The sequence below is a fragment of the Cherax quadricarinatus genome, chromosome 28 (assembly GCF_038502225.1).
Source record: "Cherax quadricarinatus isolate ZL_2023a chromosome 28, ASM3850222v1, whole genome shotgun sequence".
NCBI classification, from domain to species: Eukaryota; Metazoa; Arthropoda; class Malacostraca; order Decapoda; family Parastacidae; genus Cherax; species Cherax quadricarinatus.
The window spans coordinates 6,279,525-6,305,657 of record NC_091319.1 but is presented as its reverse complement, the minus strand read 5'-3'; the positions used below and the strand labels follow the sequence as shown (position 1 = coordinate 6,305,657).

Here is a 26,133-nt window from a genome sequence, read left to right as displayed (position 1 = left end):
GCTCACACTCCAACAGCACGTCAAGTATTAAAAACCATTTGTCTCCATTCACTCCTATCAAACACGCTCATGCATGCCTCCTGTAAGTCCAAGCCCCTCGCACACAAAACCTCCTTTACCCCCTCCCTCCAACCTTTCCTAGGCCGACCCCTACCCCGCCTTCCTTCCACTACAGACTGATACACTCTTGAAGTCATTCTGTTTCGCTCCATTCTCTCTACATGTCCGAACCACCTCAACAACCCTTCCTCAGCCCTCTGGACAACAGTTTTGGTAATCCCGCACCTCCTCCTAACTTCCAAACTACGAATTCTCTGCATTATATTCACACCACACATTGCCCTCAGACATGACATCTCCACTGCCTCCAGCCTTCTCCTCGCTGCAACATTCATCACCCACGCTTCACACCCATATAAGAGCGTTGGTAAAACTATACTCTCATACATTCCCCTCTTTGCCTCCAAGGACAAAGTTCTTTGTCTCCACAGACTCCTAAGTGCACCACTCACTCTTTTTCCCTCATCAATTCTATGATTCACCTCATCTTTCATAGACCCATCCGCTGACACGTCCACTCCCAAATATCTGAATACGTTCACCTCCTCCATACTCTCTCCCTCCAATCTGATATTCAATCTTTCATCACCTAATCTTTTTGTTATCCTCATAACCTTACTCTTTCCTGTATTCACCTTTAATTTTCTTCTTTTGCACACCCTACCAAATTCATCCACCAATCTCTGCAACTTCTCTTCAGAATCTCCCAAGAGCACAGTGTCATCAGCAAAGAGCAGCTGTGACAACTCCCACTTTGTGTGTGATTCTTTATCTTTTAACTCCACGCCTCTTGCCAAGACCCTCGCATTTACTTCTCTTACAACCCCATCTATAAATATATTAAACAACCACGGTGACATCACACATCCTTGTCTAAGGCCTACTTTTACTGGGAAAAAATTTCCCTCTTTCCTACATACTCTAACTTGAGCCTCACTATCCTCGTAAAAACTCTTCACTGCTTTCAGTAACCTACCTCCTACACCATACACTTGCAACATCTGCCACATTGCCCCCCTATCCACCCTGTCATACGCCTTTTCCAAATCCATAAATGCCACAAAGACCTCTTTAGCCTTATCTAAATACTGTTCACTTATATGTTTCACTGTAAACACCTGGTCCACACACCCCCTACCTTTCCTAAAGCCTCCTTGTTCATCTGCTATCCTATTCTCCATCTTACTCTTAATTCTTTCAATTATAACTCTACCATACACTTTACCAGGTACACTCAACAGACTTATCCCCCTATAATTTTTGCACTCTCTTTTATCCCCTTTGCCTTTATACAAAGGAACTATGCATGCTCTCTGCCAATCCCTAGGTACCTTACCCTCTTCCATACATTTATTAAATAATTGCACCAACCACTCCAAAACTATATCCCCACCTGCTTTTAACATTTCTATCTTTATCCCATCAATCCCGGCTGCCTTACCCCCTTTCATTTTGCCTACTGCCTCACGAACTTCCCCCACACTCACAACTGGCTCTTCCTCACTCCTACAAGATGTTATTCCTCCTTGCCCTATACACGAAATCACAGCTTCCCTATCTTCATCAACATTTAACAATTCTTCAAAATATTCCCTCCATCTTCCCAATACCTCTAACTCTCCATTTAATAACTCTCCTCTCCTATTTTTAACTGACAAATCCATTTGTTCTCTAGGCTTTCTTAACTTGTTAATCTCACTCCAAAACTTTTTCTTATTTTCAACAAAATTTGTTGATAACATCTCACCCACTCTCTCATTTGCTCTCTTTTTACATTGCTTCACCACTCTCTTAACCTCTCTCTTTTTCTCCATATACTCTTCCCTCCTTGCATCACTTCTACTTTGTAAAAACTTCTCATATGCTAACTTTTTCTCCCTTACTACTCTCTTTACATCATCATTCCACCAATCGCTCCTCTTCCCTCCTGCACCCACTTTCCTGTAACCACAAACTTCTGCTGAACACTCTAACACTACATTTTTAATCCTACCCCATACCTCTTCGACCCCATTGCCTATGCTCTCATTTGCCCATCTATCCTCCAATAGCTGTTTATATCTTACCCTAACTGCCTCCTCTTTTAGTTTATAAACCTTCACCTCTCTCTTCCCTGATGCTTCTATTCTCCTTGTATCCCATCTACCTTTTACTCTCAGTGTAGCTACAACTAGAAAGTGATCTGATATATCTGTGGCCCCTCTATAAACATGTACATCCTGAAGTCTACTCAGCAGTCTTTTATCTACCAATACATAATCCAACAAACTACTGTCATTTCGCCCTACATCATATCTTGTATACTTATTTATCCTCTTTTTCTTAAAATATGTATTACCTATAACTAAACCCCTTTCTACACAAAGTTCAATCAAAGGGCTCCCATTATCATTTACACCTGGCACCCCAAACTTACCTACCACACCCTCTCTAAAAGTTTCTCCTACTTTAGCATTCAGGTCCCCTACCACAATTACTCTCTCACTTGGTTCAAAGGCTCCTATACATTCACTTAACATCTCCCAAAATCTCTCTCTCTCCTCTGCATTCCTCTCTTCTCCAGGTGCATACACGCTTATTATGACCCACTTCTCGCATCCAACCTTTACTTTAATCCACATAATTCTTGAATTTACACATTCATATTCTCTTTTCTCCTTCCATAACTGATCATTTAACATTACTGCTACCCCTTCCTTTGCTCTAACTCTCTCAGATACTCCAGATTTAATCCCATTTATTTCCCCCCACTGAAACTCTCCTACCCCCTTCAGCTTTGTTTCGCTTAGAGCCAGGACATCCAACTTCTTTTCATTCATAACATCAGCAATCATCTGTTTCTTGTCATCCGCACTACATCCACGCACATTTGAAGAAAATGTTTTTTAATCTAAAATGCACTGTTCAGTGAGAGTAAGGGCAAAAGACAACTGTATCATGCAGTATATATGTATACTGAAAAGGGCACCAATTAACATTTTGAACTAATTCAGTAAGAGGAATAAAAGCATAGTAAGACTGCTGGATTGTGTGCTGGAGGGAAGACTGAGTGTTAAGGGTGTAAACATCCAATAAGCTTGTGTGTGAGCATTAGACAAGTGGTTTTCATGACTAGACATATTTTTGGAGTCTTAGAAAGGTAACATTTATGAAGGGATTCAAGGAAATTAACTAGCAGAACTTGAACCCTAGAGGTGGAAAGTACAGTGCCTGTACTCTTGAGGGGCGAGGATGTTGCAGTTCAGAGGGTTATGTGAAATGTGATGTCAGCACACTTCTAGTAAGACAGAAATTGAATGAAAGACAGTGAATGCATCTCTTCTTTTTTGGGTTCACTCTATGTTAAATATTTCAGACTGAGTAAAGTATTTTCTATGTCTACTATGAGAAGTTCATTACCACAAATCCTAAGCTCCTTTCTTGGTCTGCAGACTAAGAAAAATGTGGTGATCAGGTTCTTCTTGTGGATGCTCAGGATTTACAGTAATGAGCCTCTTATAATAAAACAAGACTACATACAGAAATATCCTCACCACTGAGATTAATAAAGATAATTTTACATAAAAAAACACATTAGTATGAGTACAGTCTCTCCTCACATAACGACGGAGTTCTGTTCCTAAGACCATGTCGGTAAACGAATTCGTCACTAAGTGGGAGCATACTGTAATGGTAGTGGGTTTGTGTCAACCATCTTTGATATTGTTTTAATGTCACCTTTGCACCATGTGTAACATTTCTGGTATATTTTTAAATGTTTATAGTACTGTACTGTATACTGTAACAGAATAGAGGAAATCAGCTCTAATATACATTATTTAGGTATGCATACTGGTCAGAAATCCATTGTAAGTCCGAGTCGTCAGTGAACGAGTATGTCGCTAAATGAGGAGAGGTTGTATACACATACAAACCAAATAGTGTCCAACATCTGCAACTTGAGCAGGAGAAATAAAGACATTATGTACAGCATAGTAATATTTCATGTAGCAGACCTCATTTGTATACTTTCCCAGATAATGCTTAGTAACAAACTGCAAAAAGATTACTTGATTTTGGTAATCCATGGATACCTATTATTGGGAAAAATAAAATGGAAACTTTTTTCCCACTAGACAAAGTTTTAAAGGTCACACAGTGTAGCACCACAGGGATATTAGGGATAATTTCTTCAATGTAACAGTGGCAAATAATTGAATGAGCCAAACCATGACAAGAGTGGAAGCCAACTCCATACAAAGGTTTAAAAATAAATATTACAGGGCTCCATCACATAAACTGGAAGGTTAAGAGGCAGGATGAAGAGCAAGAGCTCCCCTCCTTGTCCATGTAAACTCAAATAGGTAATTATATTACTAGTGGTCTAAAACATTTCTCCATCTTCATGTGGTCATTTCAATGACCGCTGCTTACCAAGCCCTTATTTTTTTTAAGTGAACTGTTCCTATCTGATTTAATTCTATCATGAAATTGTTAAAGTTAGCCTTTTTTTCACTTGTTAGCCAGATTAACATATTTACTTATGTGATACCCAAACTATCACGTGAAAATCATTAACTTGTATTATAGCTTCTTTTAATATTAAGAGCTAGTAGAGTGATTTAACACTAAGTCAGAATCAAGGTATTGCATTTGTATAAGTAATTTACATGAAGTTTATAAATATTTAAAGACAAATACGTAAATAAAAGAACAAATTATGTATCAGGGTATCATAGCATAAAAAGAACTCAGCACACAGGTGTAATGAAGCTCTTTCCAAGCAGAATCAGTTTATCATTCATAATCATAATGCAATAAATATTAAGAATATTATGATTGAGAAAATAGCAACAACAGAAGCATAAATCACAGAACAGATAGGGTTTGAACCCATGGCAAGTAAGCCCATGATTTGTTTGCTAATGTGTTATCACAACTTTGGGAGTCACAACAGAAACATATGCTGATAATAGTAGTACATCATTAGCTTGAGCTTTTGTAGATAATACAAAAGTACTGTATTTAATCTTTGTATTCAATGATCTGTCAGAAGATACAATAAAAAACTGGGGGAAGGGATGGTCCAACAACACCAAATATATTTAATGAATAACAGGGAAACCTATACTACAATTAACTCAAAAGGTAATAAACACCAAGCCCCACCTTTTTGAAGTGAGCAAGCATATCTGGAGATTGGCGGCACATCTCTGTGATGAGTGTCACACCTGTAATCAGCACACCTAGGAAAGAGAGAGATTAACCTTAACTCAAATGATATATGTATTATTAAATGCATCTCCTTTAACTAAACCCATTAAACAAACACACACACACACACATTACCGTAGGTCCTCAATTTGTACAGGAGATGCATTCCTTGAAAACTAAATTGAAATAAAAACTGCACAAAATGAATATAAAATTAAATGGGACAAAAAGGGACACATTTCAGATTACAGTGGAACCTCTACTTTCGAGTTTAATCCGTTCCATGACCTTTCTCGCATCTGGATTTGCTCGTTTGCTGTCAATTTTCCTCATTTAAATTAACTGAAATGCAATTAATCCATTCCAGTGGAATTCTGTACTTCAATAATTTTGCTAATATCAACTCTATGGCTTATTTATTTATCTCACTTCATCTAATATGACATAATAAACAATATAAATAACATAGAAACCTGATATATACTCTAAAATGAATAAAATATGTCATTCATGTAGTGGTATGGGCGGTGTTGGCGGTGGACGAGAGTTTGTCTGAACACCGGGCAAAATACTTCATGAATAATTTCGCTAATATCATCTATACGGCTTATTTATCTATCACAGTTCATCTAGTATGACATAACAAACAATATGAATAACACAGAAAGATGATATATACTCTAGTATGAATAAAATACGTCATTTATGTAGTGGTATGGGCGGTGTCGGTGGTGGACGAGAGTTTGTCTGGAGACCTGGCAAAATTCTTCATGAATAATTTTGCTAATATCATCTATACTGCTTATTTATCTATCATAGTTCATCTAGTATGACATAACAAACAATATGAATAACACAGAAACATGATATATACTCTAGAATGAATAAAATATGTCATTCATGAAGTGGTATGGGCGGAGTTGGCGGTGGAGGAGAGTTTGTCTGGACACCGGGCAAAATTCTTCATGAATAATTTTGCTAATATCATCTATACGGCTTATTTATATATCACAGTTCATCTAATATGACATAACAGACAATATAAATAACATAGAAACACGATATATACTCTAGAATGAATAAAATACGTCATTATGTAACAGGTGGAGGCGGCCACAACCGCTCCCTCTTTGTTGTGGTAAACACTGCCATCTAGTGACGGCCTTTTGAAGCCGTCTATTATAATTATTATATGTAGTACATTATTATTATAGATGTATTATTATTATACATATTATATTATTATTATTATTGTATTATACTATTATTATTACTATTATTATTATACATATTATTATTCATATATTATTTTTTTTTTTTCAACAAGTCGGCCGTCTCCCACCGAGGCAGGGTGACCCAAAAAAAGAAAGAAAATCCCCAAAAAGAAAATACTTTCATCATCATTCAACACTTTAACTACACACACACATTATCACTGCTTTTGCAGAGGTGCTCAGAATACAACAGTTTAGAAGCATATACGTATAAAGATACACAACATATCCCTCCAAACTGCCAATATCCCAAACCCCTCCTTTAAAGTGCAGGCATTGTACTTCCCATTTCCAGGACTCAAGTCAGACTATATGAAAATAACCGGTTTCCCTGAATCCCTTCACTAAATATTACCCTGCTCACACTCCAACAGATCGTCAGGTCCCAAGTACCATTCGTTTCCATTCACTCCTATCTAACACGCTCGCGCACGCTTGCTGGAAGTCCAAGCCCCTCGCTCACAAAACCTCCTTTACCCCCTCTCTCCAACCCTTTTGAGGATGATCCCTACCCTGCCTTCCTTCCCCTACAGATTTATATGCTTTCCATGTCATTCTACTTTGATCCATTCTCTCTAAATGACCAAACCACCTCAACAACCCCTCTTCTGCCCTCTGACTAATACTTTTATTAACTCCACACCTTTTCCTAATTTCCACACTCCGAATTTTCTGCATAATATTTAAACCACACATTGCCCTTAGACAGGACATCTCCACTGCCTCCAACCGTCTCCTCGCTGCTGCATTTACAACCCAAGCTTCACATCCATATAAGTGTGTTGGTACTACTATACTTTCAAACATTCCCTTCTTTGCCTCCATAGATAACGTTTTTTGACTCCACATATACCTCAATGCACCACTCACCTTTTTTCCTTCATCAATTCTATGATTAACCTCATCCTTCATAAATCCATCCGCCGACACATCAACTCCCAAGTATCTGAAAACATTCACTTCTTCCATACTCCTCCTCCCCAATTTGATATCCAATTTTTCTTTATCTAAATCATTTGATACCCTCATCACCTTACTCTTTTCTATGTTCACTTTCAACTTTCTACCTTTACACACATTCCCAAACTCATCCACTAACCTTTGCAATTTTTCTTTAGAATCTCCCATAAGCACAGTATCAACAGCAAAAAGTAACTGTGTCAATTCCCATTCTGAATTTGATTCCCAATAATTTAATCCCACCCCTCTCCTGAACACCCTAGCATTTACTTGTTTTACAACCCCATCTATAAATATATTAAACAACCATGGTGACATTACACATCCCTGTCTAAGACCTATTTTTACCGGGAAGTAGTCTCCCTCTCTTCTACACACCCTAACCTGAGCCTCACTATCCTCATAAAAACTCTTTACAGCATTTAATAACTTACCACCTATTCCATATACATGCAACATCTGCCACATTGCTATTCTATCCACTCTAGCATATGCCTTTTCTAAATCCATAAATGCAATAAAAACTTCCCTACCTTTATCTAAATACTGTTCACATATATGCTTCAATGTAAACACTTGATCTACACATCCCCTACCCACTCTGAAACCTCCTTGCTCATCCGCAATCCTACATTCTGTCTTTCCTGTAATTCTTTCAATTATAACCCTATCGTACATTTTTCCTGGTATACTCAGTAAACTTATTCCTCTATAATTTTTACAGCCTCTTTTGTCCCCTTTCCCTTTATATAAAGGGACTATACATGCTCTCTGCCAATCCCTAGGTACCTTCCCCTCTTTCATACATTTATTAAACAAAAGTACCAACCACTTCAATACTATATCCCCCCCCTGCTTTTAACATTTCTGTCATGATCCCATCAGTTCCAGCTGCTTTACCCCCTTTCATTCTACGTAATGCCTCACGTAACTCCCCCACACTTACATTCTGCTCTTCTTCACTCCTAAAAGATGGTATACCTCCCTGACCAGTGCATGAAATTACTGACTCTCTTTCTTCCTTAACGTTTAAACGTTCCTCAAAATATTCTCGCCATCTACCTAATACCTCCATCTCCCCATCTACTAACTCCCCTACTCTGTTTTTAAATGACAAATCCATACTTTCCCTAGGCTTTCTTAACTTGTTTAACTCACTCCAAAATTTTTTCTTATTTTCATTAAAATTTCTTGACAGTGCCTCTCCCACTCTATCATTATTATTATATTAGTATTAGTATTATTATATTATACAGGTCTCCCTCAACATTCACGTTTTCAGCTTTTGCGGGCTTCACACATTCGCAAATTCCCAACCGCCAAATTCCCAGCCACCAAATTCCCAGCCGCCAAATCATATTCAAGTTTCCCGCCACCTGCGAGTCCCTACTACCCTCCCTCCGACCCCTGCAACTGGCAGCCAGCCCTCCCACCACTCAGTGTGGTGAGTGTTTTGTTTGTTCATTATTTGCTATTAAACTACAGTATAAATAATGTAAACACATTCATGACTGTATATTGGAATGGCTATTTGGACAGGTATTGGACAGTGACATCATGTGTTTACTCTTGAACACAGCAAAGAATCAAACATTTCTGCTACTGCTAATAATAACACTAGTAATAATAATAATAATAATAATAATAATAATAATAATAATAATAATAATAATAATAATACGATATAATTAAAGAAGGAAATTGTACAAAAATACGAGGGACTGGTTGACACATCGTCAGTGTGACTTTGTTTATGCTGGAGTGAACATTAGTCTCCCTGCTCTTCCAAACATTTCACAATAATTCATTGTTTGGTGCTTGTAGATTGAGTGTGACTGGAGTGGTTGAGGCAGTGGTAGAGGTGATAGAGGCAGTGGTATAGGCAGTGGTAGAGGCAGTGGTAGAGGCAGTGATAGAGGCAGTGATAGAGGCAGTGGTAGAGGCAGTGGTAGAGGCAGTGGTAGAGGCAGTGGTAGAGGCAGTGGTAGAGGCAGTGGTAGAGGCAGCGATAGAGGCAGTGATATTTACTAACATATATGTTATAAATAATAATAGTACATTATGAATAACATTTATTATTATTATTATAAATGTTATTAATATTAACATGTACTATTATTATTTATAACATACGTATATGTTAGTAAATACCACTGCCTCACCCACTGCCTCTATCACTGTCTCTATCACTGTCTATCACTGCCTCTACCACTGCCTCAACTGCTGAATTATTGTGAAATGTTTGGAAGAGCAGGGAGACTAATGTTCACTCCAGCATAAACAAAGCCACACTGACGATGTGTCAACCACTCCCTCGTATTTTTGTACAATTTCCTTCTTCAATTATATCGTATTATTATAATTATTATTATTATTATTATTACTATTGTTATTATTAGCAGTAGCAGAAATGTTTGATTCTTTGCTGTGTTCAAGAGTAAACACATGATGTCACCGTCCAATACCTGTTCAAATAGCCATTCCAATATGCAGTCATGAATGTGTTTACATTATTTATACTGTAGTTTAATAGCAAATAATGAACAAACAAAACACTCACCACACTGAGTGGTAGGAGGGCTGGCTGCCAGTTGCGGGGGTCGGAGGGAGGGTAGTAGGGACTCGCATTGGTTGAGGAAGTGGTGGAGGCAGTGGTGGAGTCTGTGGTATTTAATAACATACATGTTATTAAAGCATAACATGTATATATTTAGTACAACTTACAACGTTTTAATGTATTTTATGATTGTTCATGGTTCAACAAGTTAAGCAGTATTGTATTATATTTCCCTACAATATGCTGTATAGCCCTTGTGGCTTAGCGCTTCTTTTTGATTATAATAATAATAATTCCCTACAATATATTGGGGCACCAAACATTCACGGTTTTTCAACATTCGCGAGGCTCTTGATCCCCTAACCCTCGCGAATGTTGAGGGACACCTGTATTATATATTTTTTTTTTTTTCAACAAGTCGGCCGTCTCCCACCGAGGTAGGGTGACCCAAAAAAGAAAGAAAATCCCCAAAAAGAAAATACTTTCATCATCATTCAACACTTTCACCACACTCACACATTATCACTTTTTGCAGAGGTGCTCAGAATACAACAGTTTAGAAGCATATACGTATAAAGATACACAACATATCCCTCCAAACTGCCAATATCCCAAACCCCTCCTTTAAAGTGCAGGCATTGTACTTCCCATTTCCAGGACTCAAGTCCGACTATATGAAAATATTATATTATATTATTACGTATATTATTATTATTATTATATAAATAATTTGTAATTTTTATTCACACAAAAAATATAAGATTTACTGTGATGTCATTTGTTTACACTGCAACAGCCAAGCAATGGACCATTTCTCCTAGGTTGAGCTCTATTTCAAGGCACTTTTCATCATGAAAGCAATCAAAATCATATCTATTTCTGTAATATATCTTCCATTCTATCAAATGAGACCAAAAAAACGAGAATACAACCATAAACGCTATTCGAAATTACCACTAAGGGGTGGCTAATTGCTGAGAAGTGAACTCCATTATTTATGCTTAGATTTCTTTCATTTTTCGTGTACGTTAAGAAGCATCTTTCCATCATACATTGCCCAAGTTTCAATAAGGTAGTCCAACAAACAAATGAGATACAATTCCCGAGATCAAGAGCAAGAGCCCCTCACCAGTGTCAAGGAACCTACCTTGAGGTCTGCTCGCTTGTGGAAATTTTGCTCGCGTATTGAAGCAAAATATCGACCCATCGACTGCTCGTATTTGGAAAAAATCGCACGTGGACACGCTCGCAAGTAGAGGTTCCAATGTATTTGCCTACCTGGTCTGAGACCAAATGCTTGCACTCCCATGCCACAATATATAATCTAGCTGTACACAGTTAAAATTATTAAATCTATAACAAGTATCCTGGCTGACTGACTGGTGACACAGACTGCTGGTGCTCACAACAACCAGTGCAGCAAAGGCACAACAACCTGAATGATCAGAACAGAGCTTTAAAGTGTAGTAAGAGTTCCATCTTATTCTACTCTCCCACCCTACTAGAGTAAATACATAAGGTCCACAAAATTCTTTTCTGATTTCAAAAACTTATTACATTATGGTGAAAAATGTGAAAATAAATGTCTGTATACAACAGTGTGTGGATCGAGTTTGATGGCCCCATCAAATGGCCCCACATTCCCAATATCATACTTTCAGTTTTTTCCTTGGAGTTCTGTGAAGAATTGTTTTCCAGATACCAGCAGTTTCCATCAGAATACTCCTTAACAGAATAAATGATGGCATCAAAAGTCACATAGGATATGTTGCCAATGTGTGTAATGAAATGGAGCATCAATTTGATTTGCACCTGTTGAGGTTGAACAAAATATCCAGAGATAATGTGATTGGTGATGATATTGCCTTCAACGAAAATGTCTTTTGATGTGGGTCTCAGTAATACGCCAATATCTATTTAGTCCCTCAGCTATCAACGTATTGTGTATAAAAAATTTGGGTATTTAATCCACTGCTAAAACTATAGCTTACTCACATAAAAATTATTTTTAATACATTTTACCAATATAACACCAATATAACATAGCCCAAAAGTCAATATCACAGAACATTACAAAAGCAAGCGTCTCACCATGATTCTTTTCAGAAAGGAGCGAGCGTGTGGCTGGCAGGTACATCTCCATTAGTTCTGGCACCCTGCAGATAATTCGCAAAGCACAAACTGCAGCCTTTTTACGAATATACGCATTGGAGGATTTTAGGAGTCTTTCCACTTCTCCCGCAAGGTCACGGGACATTTCAGGAGAGGCAATAGCTCCTAAAGTACAGAGTGCCAAGCCTTGTACAAACTGTGTTGATGAATTCAAGTCACTGGAAAATAAAGTCTTAATTAATATAATCAATTTTAAATATATTATACATATTTGTTTACTGTTTATCCTGAATTCGGTTCCCACTTTTATGTTGTGTGATACTTAGAAAGTCTCATAATAAGCATTCCTAAGTATCCTTAACCCTCTGAGGGTCCAAGAATTTTCAAAAAAAAATTTATTTTTTCTTATGAAATGTTAGAGAATCTTTTTCTGAAGGTAATAAAACAAAAAGTACTAAATTTGATGGAAAACTGACGAAATTACACTAGCATAGATTTTACTGCGTCAGCGATATTTACGCATCAGCGATTTTACCCAATTTGACTCCTCTTTTAGGCCAATTACATACATTATTCCAGTCAACCAAATTCTTAGCTACTTCACTAGTATTACTTCTATTTTATCAATTGAGCACAAGAAACTGCCCAATCAACTATTTCAACCACCCAATAAAGTGACCAGAAATTGGTGATTTGGCCAATTTCACACACAGTTCAAAATATTCCAATTTCAAAATAGAATAAACAATGGAGGCATTCCTGGCACCAAAATAACATTTCCTCTGTTTATCAGTTATGTTTCCAGGCTTTACAGATGAATTCCATTTTTATTTTTTATTTACATAAAGAATTTTTATTCACACCACAAAATAGAAGATTTACTGTTAAGCAATATTATAATAACTGTATAAATAATATCAGCGCATCTGTGAATGTATATTAGACCCACCAGCTGACATGTACTGAACGCGTGAGATCATTTGTTTACTCTTCAGCATCGGCAAAAATTGAACATTTCCGCTTTGCTCTCAATTTCAAGCTATTTTCAGTACTAAAGCCAATCAAAATCATCTCTATTTCTGTAATATACCTTCCATTCTATCAAATGAGACCACCATAAATACAATTGTAAAAACCATACAAAAATACACCACAAAGTCGGTGTTTTAATTCAAAAACACGGTCACATTTTTTTCTCATTATGTACTGCGTGTTGAAGAATTTATTTTATATGGTGCACACTTACCACACAGATGCATTCTTTCATATCTAGACTCAAATTTACCACTCACAGCTTACCTGAGTGAGATGAGTTCATGACACAGAACTACAGCTTGGACCCTCAAAAGAGTTAAACATCATTAGCAGGGGCCAAAAAAACAAAGCACTAAATAAATTAAAGAGGCATCATATTTATTTTGCTATAAGTCATCACTTAAAACTAGTGGTTCTACTTATTTTCTGACTATCATCAATGTCTCACAATCACTGCTTTCATAAATATCTACATATGTCACCCTAATCCTCCCATGGAACATCCCCATGGACCTCTTGAAAAATATATCCTTCAAAAAGTTTGCAATGACTCAAAGACCTCCCACGCCTATCTATACAATCTTCAACTAGTTAGTACCCTACTCCATCATATTTATAATAACATACAGTACTGTATTTTCCTTGTCTCTGTTGCTGCTTGTCTACCCTGTGCTTCACTCTTCATATATCTTCCTTGCAAGGGTCAAAACAGTCTCTCTATATGAAATTCACTTTATTCAGTGTTCTATTTCTTACTATTTTAATCCTAAAAGAAATGAGTTATGAAAATTAATCTAACATTATGTAATTTTTGTGCACTGAAATTTTTAAGTTAACTCAATCTGACAAAGGACTAAAAAGCCTTATCAACTCTACATTACTTGAATTATTGCCTTTTGGCATTTCTACTCTCGTATTTCCTGAATAATAATAAAAAAAAATAAAAAATAAATTTTTTTTCATTAATCAAGTTAAAATAAGTCTTTTACACTACATACTTTTCAGAAATGATCAGTTATTTCACTACATAACATACTGTATGAGAGGGCTTCTTCCTTTGTATTAATTAAGCAGTAAAACTTGTACAAGTATTCCTCATTTCATGAAGTAGAAGTGTTCCAGGTTCATGCCAACAGTGTTACGCTCAATCTGGCCATTAAAACTTTCATTCTGTATAATAAGATTCTTCAATATAATTTACAAACCATGCCGAATACATACAATGAATGTACATCACACACATACAAAATTTCCAACAGAAATGTGACATTGCAGATGTGAACCTGAATGAAATGAGGGGAAACTGTGCTATACATATTAACCTATAAAAATTCATTTAAAATTTTAATACTTATGCATGGACCAGCAAATCTTCATCAATACAGTACATTTAAAAGAAAGAGAGTAATGCACCTGTTCCAGCCACCAATAACATGGGCAGTCACAAAGACCATCTAGGACAATATTCAAGTTTCTGGCACACATCATCACAGAACTTGAGCAGCCATTCATATTCACCAGACATGGTCCCATATGACCTGCCTCCCTACACACAAGTTAATTCACAGCCCAAAGACTGGAGAACAAGTACATGGGATACATATACTTATGGTATAAACCTTGGTAACTGATACCGACAAATTTGTTTGAAAAGACACGTGAGCAAACACTAGGACATATTTATTAGAAAATCCTGGGACCTTGATCAAGGTCCCAGGACTGAAACATTTTCTAATAAATATATTCTAGTGTTTACTCACACATCTCTTGAAACAATATGTACTTGTAGATAAAGTGTTTCAAAAGAGAACATCATAAAGTGTAACCAGAACATATTAGAAAAGTGATAAAAGGTCTTTGAGCTCCCAAATTGAGTCTAGAACAATATAATGGCCCAAAGTAACTCTAGATTTCAATTTATAATATACACAAATTCTTTCTTTCAACACACCAGCCGTATCCCACCAAGGCAGGGTGGCCCAAAAAGAAAAACGAAAGTTTCTCTTTTTAAATTTAGTAATTTATACGGGAGAAGGGGTTACTAGCCCCTTGCTCCCGGCATTTTAGTCTCCTCTTACAACACCCATGGCTTACGGAGGAAGAATTCTGTTCCACTTCCCCATGGAGATAAGAGGAAATAAACAAGAACAAGAACTACAAAGAAAATAGAAGAAAACCCAGAGGAGTGTGTATATATATATATGCGTGTACATGTATGTGTAGTGTGACCTAAGTGTAAGTAGAAGTAGCAAGACATACCTGAAATCTTGCATGTTTGAGACAGAAAAAAGGACACCAGCAATCCTACCATCATGTGAAACAATTACAGGCTTTCGTTTTACACTCACTTGGCAGGATGGTAGTACCTCCCTGGGCGGCTGCTGTCTTCCAACCTACTACCTAAATACATAAATTATATTTTCATATTTTATATTTTTATATGGCCAGACTTGAGTCCTGGAAATGGGAAGTACAATGCCTGCACTTTAAAGGAGGGGGCTTAGGATATTGGCAGTTTGGAGGGATATGTTGTGTATCTTCATACATATATGCTTCTAAACTGTAGTATTCTGAGCACCTCTGCTAAAACAGTGATTATGTGTGAGTGAGATGAAAGTGTTGAATGATGAAAGTATTTTCTTTTTTGGGATTTTCTTTCTTTTTTGGGTCACCCTGCCTCAGTGGGTTGACTTGTTGGGAAAAAAAAAATTATATGTTCCAAACCTCAAAAATGTTGTGTGAATTCTATGTATACTGTACTCACTTCTTGAGGGAATTTGTAATAAGCAGATGTACATCTTGCCGTTCATCCAGGAGTAACATGGCTCCAAGGTAACCTATACGTTTGTCAGTGAAACGTGGCGATGCAATTAACTTAAGGCATTCCATCTGACCAAAGTGAGCAGGATATCTGAGGAAATAAGATTTTTAAAATTTACAATGTGTAGTGGGACATAAAGCTCACTTACTCATTCTATGCAATACAACACTTCACACTCGCATGCATGCTAACCACTCGGAAGCACTATCCTGCCCAAGTTAAAAACATTCTCACAGGTATGCAAAAGAAAACAGCAAATAATTTAACAATAGGATCCAGTTTATTTAAAACTATAATGTCACACGTAGGACTTAGAGGTTTATCAAGGTCCCAGCAGGCACCTCAGTACAGACAAAGCCATAGGCATACAGTAAAAATGTGCAGCCCAGTCAGTGAATGCAACAAGTTGCGCAGAGAAGGGCAGGATCACCTGAATGCAGGTTGCCATGAGTAAAAGTGCATGTGTTTGATCCTTAATCTATAGAACAGTCTCATAGTGATGATTCTTGTGGAAAGAGGATTGACTGCAAAATAACCATATGCTGCCAAACCCTGTACAGCTTGTTGCTCATCTGCAAGGCCTACCGGGCCAGACAATTTCCAAGGACTTAACGATGTATGTGGTCAATAAAGTCACTAGGAGACAGAAATCTACTATAGAGAGGATGTCTGAGGAAGAAATAAACAAGATTACAGAAACTATTATTAAATTATTTAAAATTTACCATTACTACTCACATTTGTAAACCTATCTTTTTCCTTCTAAACCTTCTTTCCTGATGTTAAAGTGCAGGCATTGTACTTCCCATTTCCAGGACTCAAGTCCGGCTATATAAAAATAACCAGTTTCCCTGAATCCCTTCACTAAATATTATCCTGCTTACACTCCAACAACTCGTCAGGTCCCAAATACCATTCGTCTCCATTCACGTCTATCTAACATGCTCATGCACGCTTGCTGGAAGTCCAAGCCCCTCTCCCAAAAAACCTCCTTTACCCCCTCCCTCCAACCTTTTCAAGGACGACCCCTACCCCGCCTTCCTTTCCCTACAGATTTATACGCTCTCCAGATTTATACGCTCTCTAAATGACCAAACCACCTCAACAACCCCTCTTCAGCCCTCTGACTAATACTTTTATTAACTCCACACCTTCTCCTAATTTCCACACTCTGAATTTTCTGCATAATATTTACACCACACATTGCCCTTAGACAGGACATCTCCACTGCCTCCAAACGCCTCCTCATTGCAGTATTTACAACCCAAGCTTCACACCATATAAGAGTGTTGGTACTACTATACTTTCATACATTCCCTTCTTTGCCTCCATAGATAACGTTTTTTGTCTCCACATATACCTCAACGCACCACTCGCCTTTTTTCCTTCATCAATTCTATGATTAACCTCATCCTTCATAAATCCATCCGCTGACACGTCAACTCCCAAATACAGTGGACCCCCGCATACCGTTGGCATCACATGACGTTAAATCCGCATACCGCTACATTTTATCATCAAGATTTTGCCTCGCATACCGCTAAAAAACCCGCTCAACGCTGTTCGTCCGAGACACGTCTAATGTGCGCCCTTAGCCAGCCTCACATGTTCCGCCGGTGGCATTGTTTACCAGCCAGCCTCCGCGGTAACATCCAAGCATACAATCGGAACATTTCGTATTATTACAGTGTTTCTGGTGATTTTATCTGAAAAATAAGTGACCATGGGCCCCAAGAAAGATTCTAGTGCCAACCCTACAGCAATAAGGGTGAGAATTACTATAGAGATGAAGAAAGAGATCATTGATAAGTATGAAAGTGGAGTGCGTGTCTCCGAGCTGGCCAGGTTGTATAGTAAACCCCAATCAACCATCGCTACTATTGTGTGCAACAAAAAGGCAATCAAGGAAGCTGTTCTTGCCAAAGGTTTAACTGTGTTTTCGAAACAGAGATCGCAAGTGATGGAAGATGTTGAGAGACTCTTATTGGTGTGGATAAATGAGAAACAGATAGCAGGAGATAGCATCTCTCAAGTGATCATAAGTGAAAAGGCTAGGAAGTTGCATCAGGATTTAATTAAAAAAATGCCTGCAACTAGTGATGATGTGAGTGAATTTAAGGCCAGCAAAGGTTGGTTTGAGAGATTTAAGAGGCGTAGTGGCATACATAGTGTGATAAGGCATGGTGAGCCTGCCAGTTCGGACCACAAAGCAGCTGAAAAATATATGCAGGAATTCAAGGAGTACATAGAAACTGAAGGACTGAAACCTGAACAAGTGTTTAATTGTGATGAAACAGGCCTGTTTTGGAAGAAAATGCCAAGCAGGACCTACATTACTCAGGAGGAAAAGGCACTCCCAGGACATAAGCCTATGAAAGACAGGCTTACTCTGTTGATGTGTTCCAATGCTACTGGTGATTGCAAAGTGAAGCCTTTATTAGTGTATCACATTGAAACTCCCAGACCATTCAGGCAAAAGAATGTCCTCAAGGAAAATTTGTGTGTGCTGTGGAGGGCAAACAGTAAGGCATGGGTCACTAGGGACTTTTTCTATGACTGGTTACACCATGCATTTGCCCCCAATGTGAAAGATTACCTAACTGAAAAGAAATTAGAACTTAAGTGCCTCCTGGTGTTAGACAATGCCCCTGGTCATCCTACAGACGTGGCAGAGCGACTTTACGGGGACATGAAATTCATTAAGGTGAAGTTTTTGCCTCCTAATACCACTCCTCTCCTGCAGCCCATGGACCAGCAGGTTATTGCAAACTTCAAAAAACTGTACACAAAAGCTCTGTTTGAAAGGTGCTTTGTAGTGACCTCAGAAACTCAACTGACTCTAAGAGAGTTTTGGAGAGATCACTTCAATATCCTCAATTGTGTAAACCTTATAGGTAAGGCTTGGGAGGGAGTGACTAAGAGGACCTTGAACTCTGCTTGGAATAAACTGTGGCCAGAATGTGTAGACCAAAGGGATTTTGAAGGGTTTCAGGCTAACCCTGAGAGGAGTATGCCAGTTGAGGAATCCATTGTGGCATTGGGAAAGTCCTTGGGGTTGGAGGTTAGTGGGGATGATGTGGAAGAGTTGGTGGAGGAGGACAATGAAGAATTAACCACTGATGAGCTGCTAGATCAACTACAACAGCAAGAGGCCAGACCTGAGGAAACTGGTTCAAAGGAGGGGATAGAGAAATTGAAGAAATTGCCTACTACAAAGATTAAGGAAATCTGTGCAAAGTGGCTTGAAGTGCAAACCTTCATGGATGAAAATCACCCTCACACAGCTATTGCAAGCCGTGCTGGTGACTATTACACTGACAATGTTGTGAAACACTTTAGGGAAGTCATAAAGGAACGAGAGGTACAGGCCACTATGGACAGATATGTTGTGCGACAGAACTCCAGTGACTCTGAAGCTGGTCCTAGTGGCATTAAAAGAAGAAGGGAAGTAACCCCAGAAAAGGACTTGACACCTCAAGTCTAAATGGAAGGGGATTCCCCTTCTAAACACTAACACTCTCTCCTCCTCCCATCCCATCAATCATCACCAGATCTTCAATAAAAGTAAGTGTCATGTAATTGTGCATGCCTTTTTCAGTTTGTGTGTATTAAAATTAATATTTTATGTGGTAATTTTTTTTTTTTTTCATACTTTGGGGTGTCTTGCACGGATTAATTTGATTTCCATTATTTCTTATGGGGAAAATTCATTCGCATAACGATAATTTCGCATAACAATGAGCTCTCTTGCACGGATTAATATCGCTATGCGGGGGTCCACTGTATCTGAAAACATTCACTTCTTCCATACTCCTCCTTCCCAATTTGATATCCAATTTTTCTTTATCTAAATCATTTGATACCCTCATCACCTTACTCTTTCTATGTTCACTTTCAACTTTCTACCTTTACACACACTCCCAAACTCATCCACTAACCTTTGCAATTTTTCTTCAGAATCTCCCATAAGCACAGTATCATCACAGTATTCTCATTTTGTATTTGATTCCCCATAATTTAACCCCACCCCTCTCCCGAACACCCTAGCATTTACTTGTTTTACAACCCCATCTATAAATATATTAACCCCTTCAGGGTCCAAGGCCCAAATCTGAAGTGGTGCCCCAGTGTCCAAGAATTTTCAAAAAAAATTTTTTATTTTTTCTCATGAAATGGTAGAGAATCTTTTTGCGAAGGTAATAAAACAAAAAGTACGAAATTTGATGGAAAACTGACGAAATTATGCTCTGGCGAATTTTGATGTGTCAGTGATATTTACGAATCAGCGATTTTGCCGACTTTGACTTCCATTTTAGGCCAATTACATCATTCCAGTCAACCAAATTCTTAGCTATTTTACTAGTATTACTTCTATTCTATCGATTGAGCACAAGAAATCGCCAAGTCAACTGTTTCAACTACAAAATAAAGTGATCGGAAATTGGTAATTTGGCCAATTTAACACAAAGTTCAAAATATTCCAATTTCAAAATAGCATCCAGAATAAACAATGTAGGCATTCCTGGCACTAAACTAACATTTCCTCGGTTCATTAGTTACGTTTTGAGGCTTTACAAATAAATCCCATTTTTATTATTTATTTACATAATGAATTTTTATTCACACCAAAAAATAGAAGATTTACTGTTATGCAATATTGTAATAATTGTATAAATATCATCACCACATTTGTGAATGTGTATTAGATCCACCAGCTGGCGTGTATTAGACGTGTGAGGTTGTTTGTTTACTCTTGAACATCGACAAAAATTTAACATTTCCGCTACTTTGAGCTCAGTTTCAAGCCATTTCCAGTGCTAAAACCAATCAAAATCATCTGTATTTCTGTAATATGTCTTCCATTCTATCAAATGAGACCAAGAAATTGCAAATACAACTATAAAAAACATACGAAAAAACACTGCAAAGTTGCTGTTTTAATCGAAAATCTTGGTTTCAGTTTTTTTTCTCTCATTATACATAGTGTGCTGCAGGATTTGTTTTATGTGGTGCACACATACCACATAGATGTATTCTCTCATATCTAGGCCCAAGTGTATCACTCACAGTTTATCAGAGTGAGCTGAGCTCATGACGTAGATCTACGGTTTGGACACTGAACGCAAAGCCATAGATCTACGAGACGGACCCTGAAAGGGTTACACAACCATGGTGACATTACACATCCCTGTCTAAGACCTACTTTTACAGGGAAGTAGTCTCCCTCTCTTCTACACACCCTAACCTGAGCCTCACTATCCTAATAAAAACTCTTTACAGCATTTAGTAACTTACCACCTATTCCATATATGTACTTGCAACATCTGCCACATTGCTCCTCTATCCACTCTATCATAAGCCTTTTCTATATCCATAAATGCAATAAAAACTTCCCTACCTTTATCTAAATATTGTTCACATATATGCTTCAATGTAAACACTTGATCTACACATCCCCTACTCACTTTAAAACTCCTTGCTCAACCGCAATCCTACATTCTGTCTTACCTCTAATTCTTTCAATAACCCTACAGTACACTTTTCCTGGAATACTCAGTAAACTTCTTCTATAATTTTTACAATCTCTTTTGTCCCCCTTCCCTTTATATAAAGGGACTATACACGCTCTCCGCCAATCCCTAGGTACCTTTCCCTCTTTCATACATTTTTTTTTTTTCAACAAGTTGGCCATCTCCCACCGAGGCAGGGTGACCCAAAAAAGAAAGAAAATCTCCAAAAAGAAAATACTTTCATCATCATTCAACACTTTCACCACACTCACACATTATCACTGTTTTTGCAGAGGTGCTCAGAATACAACAGTTTAGAAGCATATACGTATAAAGATACACAACATATCCCTCGAAACTGCCAATATCCCAAACCCCTCCTTTAACCCTTTGAGGGTTTTCGTCGTACTAGTACGTCTTACGCGTAGGGGTTTTTGACGTACTAGTACGCATAAATTCTAGCGGCCTCAAATCTAGTGGGAGAAAGCTGGTAGGCCTTCATATGAAAGAATGGGTCTATGTGGTCAGTGTGCACAGTCTAAAAAAAATCCTGCAGCACACAGTGCATAATGAGAAAAAAAAAAACTTTGACCATTTTTTTGGAATAAATCAGCGACTTTGCAGTGTATTTTCGTATGGTATTTATTGTTGTATTCTAGTTTTCTTGGTCTCATTTTATAGAATGGAAGACATATTACAGAAATTGAGATGATTTTGGCTGGTTTTACAATGAAAGGTGCCTTGAAATTGAGCTCAAAGTAGCAGAAATGTTCGATTTTTACCAAACTTCAAAAGTAAACAAATCGTGCCAAGCGTGCAATACACGTCAACTGGTAAGTCTAATATTCTTTCACAAGTGCACCAATAATATTTATACCATTTTTTACACTAATGCAGTAGTCTGCATAACAGTAAATCTTATATTTTTTGTGAGAATAAAAATTCAAAATGGAAAGCAAAAGAATATAAGAGGGGCCTTGAGACGTAACTAATGACTAGAGGAAATGTCATTTTAGTGCCAGGAATGTCTTTCTTGTTTATTCTGGACCCTATTCGGAAATTGGCATCTTTTGAAATTTGTGTGAAATTGGCAAAATTGCTAAATTCTGACCACTGTACTGGATAGTTGAATTTCATAAATGGGTGGTTTCTTGCACCCATTCGATAGAAAAAATGGAGTTCTAGCGAAATATTCATGTTTTTTGTCGACTAGTACAGCGAAATTGGCCGAAAATGGGGCTCAAAGTGGGCAAAATCGCCGATGCGTAAACATCGCCGAGACCGCTAACTTTGCGAGAGCATAATTTCGTAAGCTTTCTATCAAATTTCAAACTTTTGGTGTCTTTATGATCGGGAAAAGATTCTCTATCTTTTCATAAGAGAAAATAATTTTTTTTTTTTTTAAATTTGGCCGACCCTGAGAACGAGTTTCGGAGAGGGCCTGTCGACCCTCAAAGGGTTAAAGTGCAGGCATTGTACTTCCCATTTCCAGGACTCAAGTCCGACTATATGAAAATAACCGGTTTCCCTGAATCCCTTCACTAAATATTACCCTGCTCACACTCCAACAGATCGTCAGGTCCCAAGTATCATTCGTCTCCATTCACTCCTATCTAACACGCTCACGCACGCTTGCTGGAAGTCCAAGCCCCTCGCCCACAAAACCTCCTTTACCCCCTTTCTCCAACCCTTTCGAGGACGACCCCTACCCCTCTTTCCTTCCCCTATAGATTTATATGCTTTCCATCTCATTCTACTTTGATCCATTCTCTCTAAATGACCAAACCACCTCAACAACCCCTCTTCTGCCCTCTGACTAATGCTTTTATTAACTCCACACCTTCTCCTAATTTCCACACTCCGAATTTTCTGCATAATATTTACACCACACATTGCCCTTAGACAGGACATCTCCACTGCCTCCAACCTTCTCCTCGCTGCTGCATTTACCACCCAAGCTTCACATCCATATAAGAGTGTTGGTACCACTATACTTTCATACATTCCCTTCTTTGCCTCCATAGATAGCGTTTTTTGACTCCACATATACCTCAACGCACCACTCACCTTTTTTCCCTCATCAATTCCATGATTAACCTCATCCTTCATAAATCCATCCGCCGACACGTCAACTCCCAAGTATCTGAAAACATTCACATCTTCCATACTCCTCCTCCCCAATTTGATATCCAATTTTTCTTTATCTAAATCATTTGATACCCTCATCACATTTATTAATTTATTTATTAAACAAAAATACCAACCCCTCCAACACTATATCCCCCCTGCTTTTAACATTTCTGTCATGATCCCATCAGTTCCTGCTGCTTTACCCACTTTCATTCTACGTAATGCCTCATGCATGGTCATGGTCATGGTCATGGACCGGGCCGCGGGGGCGTTGATCCCCAGAATAACCTCCAGGTATGCACCTCCCCACACTCCCCTGCTCTTCTTCACTCCTAAAAAGTGGTATACCTCCCTGGCCAGTGCATGAAATTACCGCCTCCCTTTCTTCATCAACATTTAAAAGTTCTTCAATATATTCTCACCATCTACCCAATACCTCCATCTCCCCATCTCCTAACTCCCCTACTCTGTTTTTAACTGACAAATCCATTCATTCCCTAGGCTTTCTTAACTTGTTTAACTCGCTCCAAAATTTTTTCTTATTTTCATAAAAATTTCTTGACAGTGCCTCTTCCACACTATCATCTGCTCTCCTTTTGCACTCTCTCACCACTCTCTTCACCTTTCTTGTACTCTCCATATTCTCTACTCTTCTTATAACACTTCTGCTTTGTAAAAACCTCTCATAAGCTAACTTTTTCTTTTATAACACCCTTTACTTCATCATTCCACCAATCACTCCTCTTTCCTCCTGCACCCATCCTCCTATAACCACAAACTTCCGCCCCACATTCTAATACTGCATTTTTAAAACTATTCCAACCCTCTTCAACCCCCCCACTACTCATACTTGCACCAGCCCACCTTTCTGCTAAGAGGTGCTTATATCTCTTAAGTAGTGTATGCATGCTGACAAATTCCTAGAAACTGTTTAAAAAAAACACTGTGAAAGTGAACACTATTCCAATAACATATATACTCATACTCTCTGCCTCCACAATAGGCTTGTATATTCTCCAATTAGCAAACAATTTAACAAGAACTCACCCTAACATATGTATGTACAAAAGTTTGGCAACATTGCGACATCTCCATACAGAATCTTCCTCTCTGAATGTAAGACGAATGTAGGCACACTCCCTATTCACAACTGCTCTCTCCTCTGCGGCTGTCTTGGCAGAGCGAATCTGTCGTATGAGGTCTCGTAGGCGTATGGGGTTAGGCTGTCGCACTGCAGGTAGTGAAAAGCTTTTGTATACAAAGCAATAAATAAGACTAATTCAATCTCATTTCAATGCATAACTGTTCACTAATAAATACATAGTAATCTTTAGAATACAAATTTTTGTTTTATTCACACTACATTGTTATTCAAACAGGAAAACGGGACAGCCTACATCATCCCACGCATATTAGTACAAAAACATTATCATTTGTGTTAGAGCAGTTAGTGAATATTGCTACAGTATCATGACAGATGTTCTCTACATTAATTTGCAAACAATAAATCGAGCTGCCACAAGATTTTATTACTGAAAACTTGAAAGGCTTTATCATCACTATTAAATGGGGTTTACAGCATCAGCAATACAAGTCAAGTACAACTAATTGCAAAAATACAAGGTACTACATGTCATACATTAATCCCTGCCAAGGAATCACTAGAATTAGCAATCCATTTAATTAAATTGTAATCCTAGCCATGATATAACCATGAGAATTATTAACTATTTATCAATGTGATTTCCGACATACAAAAGAACTGATGATACATAATCCAGTAGTGTAAACAATTTTTTAAACAAAGAAATCTGTGAAATACAAGGTTTTTCACACAATTCAAGGTATTATTACCAGTATATTAATGGCTTACAATGCAAAGAACTGTAGTGAACCCTAATTAAACTTAAACCTATAACTTCCAAAAGCATACCTACTTACTTTCCTGAAATTATTATAGTCACAAACCCAGTAATATAAAATGTTGGTAATAAACATATGTATTCAATTCCAGTCCTGTATCTAAAGTTTTCTGCCTTATTTAACACACACAAGATAAAAAGCTCTCGTCTAGAAAATATTATTCCCTGGAGGAAGAAAGTACAGTGCCTGCACTCTGATGGATGAGTGGAGGATGTTGCAGTTCAATGGGTCATTTGAATTACGGTAGACCGTCGTTTAACACAACTTTGTCTTGCACGTTCTTGTTATAGCATGTCTGAAGAATTGCGGCATATTTTTGCTTAACACTTCATAAAATTAGTTTAACATGATTACACGAGGGGAAAAAATTTTGAGGGCATGGTCGCCTGCCGGGCGGGATGTTCTGCAGGTTAGTGGGTTACACCATTGTGTCAACGGGGAAGACCTATCACCATCCCCTACCTCCCTAAGCCAACCACACCATCCTCATCATCAAGTGTTTAATGCTGACAAGACAAGTGTTTTTTGGAGAAAAATGCCAACACAAACTTGTATCAG

The 26,133-nt window shown here is 37.9% G+C and overlaps 1 protein-coding gene across 6 annotated transcripts in view; it reads right to left on the bottom strand.

Annotated features, from left to right (window-relative positions):
• Positions 1-26,133, bottom strand: part of AP-1gamma (adaptor protein complex 1, gamma subunit) — a 113,628-nt gene that overhangs the window by 64,598 nt on the left and 22,897 nt on the right. For all 6 annotated transcript variants that reach the window (XM_053782809.2, XM_053782806.2, XM_053782807.2 and 3 more), the window contains 4 exons: positions 24,700-24,883; positions 15,956-16,102; positions 12,136-12,374; positions 5,209-5,285 (listed from right to left, as the gene is read on the bottom strand). In XM_053782809.2, coding sequence (XP_053638784.1) covers positions 5,209-5,285; positions 12,136-12,374; positions 15,956-16,102; positions 24,700-24,883 — 647 coding nt within the window. The remainder of the gene's footprint in view (positions 1-5,208; positions 5,286-12,135; positions 12,375-15,955; positions 16,103-24,699; positions 24,884-26,133) is intronic.